The sequence below is a fragment of the Bubalus kerabau genome, chromosome 1, assembly GCF_029407905.1.
Source record: "Bubalus kerabau isolate K-KA32 ecotype Philippines breed swamp buffalo chromosome 1, PCC_UOA_SB_1v2, whole genome shotgun sequence".
Taxonomy (NCBI): domain Eukaryota; kingdom Metazoa; phylum Chordata; class Mammalia; order Artiodactyla; family Bovidae; genus Bubalus; species Bubalus kerabau.
In genome coordinates, this window is record NC_073624.1 from 22,689,988 (window position 1) to 22,694,845 (window position 4,858).

Consider the following 4,858-nt stretch of genomic DNA (forward strand, 5'->3'; position numbering starts at 1 on the left):
TAAACAAAGATATTATAACAATTTTAAAGTGTTTCTATAAATTTTGACTTTCAATTCATCAGGATATTACTATTCATGAACTTTTTCAGTTATCTACTAATTTTCATTGTTCCAATAAACAAGTAACATTATGTCAAACAGAGAATATTTTTTTAAAACATTTATTTGTTTTTAACTGATTGATGAGTGTTTTATAATATTGGTTTGATTTCTGTCATACATCAGCATAAATTAACCATAGGTGTACATATGTTCCCTCCTTTCAGTTGGCCTCTCACCTCCCGCCCAATCCCAACACTGTTGGTTATTAAACACCAATACTATTTTTAAAACTACTTACTCTACCATGAAATAGTTGTCTAAAGGTCTACTGAAATGAGAACAAAACTTGGATTTGCACAGCTGCTAAATGAGTGCTATTAACTGATCTCACACATCACCCAGTTTAACCCTTCAAGGTTTCTTGTGATTTTATACACCATTTATTAACTACTTATGTGAAGTTTCCATAGAGCAACATCCTTGACATTAAACAGCCACAGAGATGAAGAACCAAGAGGAAAACTACTCAGAACCGAGTCTGGTTAAGGACACCAGGAGACAGCAAATGAGAGGTAAGATCCTGAAAAGATCAATTTTAGCAGCTGAGCAGGAGAAACCCTACGTGGGATTAAACTTTCAAATTGCCTTTCATTATGTCAGTGGAATGACAGGAACTACCACTGCAAGTGTAAAGCATTTACCTGCTTACATGATTTTATTAATGAGACTTAGAGCTGGAGTTTGAAATACAGTATTCTAATATGACATACGTGCTGTGCTGTGCTTAGTCGCTCAGTTGTGTCCACCTCTTTGCCACCCCATGGACTGTAGCCCGCCAGGCTCCTCTGTCCATGGGGATTCTCCAGGCACGAATGCTGGAGAAGGTTGCCATGCCCTCCTCTAGGACTACCTACCCAGGCATTGCTGTAATTTGTAGTCTTTGATCTATAACTCGTGAAGCCTTATATTCGCTAAAAAAGGAATGCTATATTCTGAGAGGAGGATTGCAATGGTAGATATTGTTTTGGGGTCCAAGTTGATGTCTTTGAATTCTCACGGATGTGGGATCTTTTGTTCTTCTAAAATAACTGTCTCCATCACTCCTTTCTCAGTGTTTCCTTTTCTCTCCCTGCAGATTCACCTTCAGCTCGGGAGAAGCTCATTGTTGTGATCCTGGGAATCATCTGTTTTGTCTTGATGTATACTATAGTGAGAGTGATAACTTCTATTCCACGTAAGTCAAGTTTTGAAAGATTATGACTGAACCTTTCATTTTAATGATCGTCAGTACCTCTAAAATGTCATATTATTATGGAATAGAACTCTTAATGTGTGCATTTAGCCTAAGTATTGAATGTTTATTCTGAGTTGAGCAAAGTATAAATTACAGAATGATGTAGGGAAAATTAAATATATACATAGATATTTTCTGATTTCATAACTCAAAGATATACTTTAAGAAACTGAAACACCTTATTGAGAAAAACAAATTAATTCTTGAGACTGCTTGAACCAAGTATTGTAAGAGGTGGTGGAGTCTATTCTCTAACACTTTTGAAATATACACCCCCCAGTCTTCATTATCTCATTAATTATTCTTAAAGCAATATTTTCCAGATCATCCTAAATCCTAAAAATGCCATGTTTAAACTAAAAATTATTATGATTTATTTAGATCAATGTAAATATTTTAAAAGATTACTTCCATTTTTTTCTAGGTACCCAAATATCAGAACAGAATAAGTCCTCTCTGGTAACAAAGCTCCCGAAAGGTACATAATGATTTCAAACTTCTATTATAAATATGGTTTGTATTGTCTCTTTCTTAGGCTAGTGAAGATAGAAACAGATCTGGAGATAAAACATAAATTATAAAAGCAGGCAACAATATTCCTAAATAATGATTATACGAGAGTCTTTCTCCCTATGCAACAATATGATCACCATATCCATTGTTGGCAATTGGCTGTAATATCCTCCGGTTACAATATGATAAGAGTCAAATAATTTTGCTATTCTAAAATAGAAGTTTCATTTCTTGATTTTTAGGACATGTAAACAGTAGATATTTCTATGTGTTTGCATTATATGGGGACATAAATTGGGATATGAGAGACAAACCCTCTCTATGAATGCATGAATGAGATTTGTTTTATATGTACCAGCCTTGAGGATGCATAGATATGTTATTTTATATATATGTGTGTATTCATACATATGTTTATATCTATGCATATGTGTAAGTTAATTTTTATTTTTCAAATTCAAATTGTTTTTTAATACTAATTCATAATCTTTCCTCAGAATGTCATTGTGGTCATTGTCCACAAGACTGGCTTACATACTCCAACAACTGCTATTATACTAGTTTGGAAAAAAAATCGTGGCATGAGAGTTTGATATCCTGTGCTGCTAAGAATTCTACTCTGCTTTATATAGATAATGAAGAGGAAATGGTAAGCTATTAAATGTTTCCAACACTTTGCTAAAGGCTTCATTTAGTCAACATTATATTTGTTAGGATTTACTTGTGCTTTTGTACATATTTTTGGCTTGTTTATTTTAAGGTCTGCTAGTATTCCATTAAACAATGGGATATAACTTGATGATACTTTATATTTTTATATCATTCATGCATGTGTAGTAATTTCTGGTTCTTGCTTTTCATAGAAAACCATGCTTCTACAAATGCTATTAAGTTCTAAAATACGCTGTGCTATCTAATTTTACTATACATCAAGGAAAATAAACATATCATTTTGCTTATAGAATTATGTAATTGCACATCAGATCACAGAATAGAAGTTTCAATTTCCCAGTAGCTCCACCGCTCTGTAATATCTTATCACTTCTCCACCTCCTTATTTACTTACTGTCCTGATTTTTGATATTATAGAATCTCTTTGATTGCTTTTAAATCATAAACATGGAATCCCATGTTTGTGCTTAGTCGTTCAATCGTGTCTGACTCTTTGCAACCTCATAAACTTCAGCCTGTCAGGTTCTTGTGTCCATGGAATTTTCCAGGCAAGAATACTGAAGTGGGTTGCCATTTTCTACTCCAGGACATGGAATCATACAGGTTGTCCCTGTCTCATCACTGCCATATGATATTCTGCAGTTCCTCCAAATTTTTGCATTTGTGTTTAGTTTGTAAATTTCTACAGCTCATTGTGTGAATTCAACATTGAAGATCCATTCTTTCCAATGCTGCTGGGTGGAGATGGAGTCTTACACCCTCAGGGATAAAGAGGCTTCTTAGCTTCAGTATTTTTAGTCAAGACATCCCCCTTTGCTGGTCCCACCCCCACCCCTATCACCCAACCTTAATGTCTCTCAGTGGAGGAAACAGGCAATTTCTCTGACTGCTCCTTGTTAGTAAGTGTCCTGATGGATCTTGTAAGGCTTACCTGGTGTTGCCTACATGATTCTCTCACACACAGGAGGAATGTCTTACCAGTGCCACCCCCAACAGCCAGGTTAGGTATTGTGTGTTTGGGAAGTAAGAGGCCTAGGTCACTTTCATCTGGTTGGTGGGGAGACACAAGATGCCCCTAATTATCACTCCCTCACCTCCCACCTTGTTTTCTCATCACGGAGAAGTGATTAGAGATTACAGAGGAGTGGGGCTGCTGGGAAGTCTCAAGCCACATCACCCTTCTCTTTCCACCTTTCAGAGTTCTCCTTTCTTGTGTCTTTCATTAGTTCCCATGTTTACAGTTGAACTTAGCAGGGAGGAGCAGAGAGAAATGGGTCTCTGACCCCTTGTCTGGTCCACTGATTCCACCAATACAGAAACAGATGGCTTTGGGGTTTATCTAGTCAAAGAATGGTGTCAGGCTCAGAAAACCAAATCCGGCTCTCATGTCACTTATTTTCTCAATTTCATTTCCTTAATTTCCCTCTAAAACTGAAATTCTGAGAAACATATAAAAGTAGAGAAATCCATTCATATTATCACAATATCCAGAAAAATGAATGTCATGGAATCTAAAGACTTATTTAAAGCCTTGCTATGTTAGTTTTGACATGAGGAAAAATGAAATTATATGAATCAGAATTTTCCCCATTGCACATATTCAATTACTCCACCTTCTTATCCCTTGGGCTTAATGTCAGATGCAGTTCACAGCTGTAAGTATCCCCAAGTTGTTATGCAAGGTGTATTCTTTTGTGGGATCCCTACAACTAATTCATGTCTTTGTAAATATTCCCTTTATTAAATGGCTGTCAAAAAAAAAGGAATTTTCCTTATTAACATTAGAACACAGTGAAACTGATAAGTATAAATGTTGAATTAATTTTGAATCAAAAGTACAGATATTGGTTAATATTTATGGTACTATTAAAACTTCGAAGTTTCAACTCCGATGTTTTTTAGTGTTAGATTAGAATCTAATATGCTCAATTTGTTCAAAGAATGAAAGATGCTATGAAAGAACACATCCTTTGACTTGCATTTTAAAAATTAACAAAAACATTTCATGATGACTATTTCAGTGAAAATCCTTTATTTTGGGCTAGAAATTTCTGATGTCCCTATCAATTGTATCGTGGATTCAAGTCTCTCGTGAAGGCCGAGGTCATCCTTGGAAGTGGCTAAATGGTTCAATTTGCAAACTACAGTAAGTTTGTAAATAGAATGCTATATAGAGGAGGAAAAATACAAAAGAGAAATATTTTTAAAATAGCACAAATACATTTGTTTTCATCGAATTGTAGAAAGCTGAAGAAAGATATTGAAAGTTAATAAAATGGTGATACCAATGTTGTAAACTAGGCTACTCTGTAGCCCAGTTTCCTAGTAATAAACTCT

The 4,858-nt window shown here is 35.1% G+C and overlaps 1 protein-coding gene across 1 annotated transcript; it reads left to right on the forward strand.

The window, feature by feature from the left end:
* The first annotated feature begins 1,172 nt into the window (after positions 1–1,172).
* Positions 1,173–4,645, forward strand: LOC129631880 (NKG2-A/NKG2-B type II integral membrane protein-like). The gene is made up of 4 exons (XM_055553506.1): positions 1,173–1,276; positions 1,761–1,814; positions 2,347–2,498; positions 4,607–4,645. Exons 1-4 carry the CDS (start codon positions 1,240–1,242, stop codon positions 4,643–4,645), a joined length of 282 nt encoding a protein of 93 aa, XP_055409481.1. The 5' UTR covers positions 1,173–1,239.
* The last annotated feature ends 213 nt before the right edge of the window (positions 4,646–4,858 follow it).

Bases quoted from the DNA above. Each gene is read 5' to 3' on its own strand.
- LOC129631880 (XM_055553506.1), top strand. From the start codon at position 1,240: ATGTATACTATAGTGAGAGTGATAACTTCTATTCCAC. The intron at 1,815-2,346 runs GTACATAATGAT...ATCTTTCCTCAG, and splicing joins GGTAACAAAGCTCCCGAAAG to AATGTCATTGTGGTCATTGT. The intron at 2,499-4,606 runs GTAAGCTATTAA...CGTGGATTCAAG, and splicing joins TAGATAATGAAGAGGAAATG to TCTCTCGTGAAGGCCGAGGT.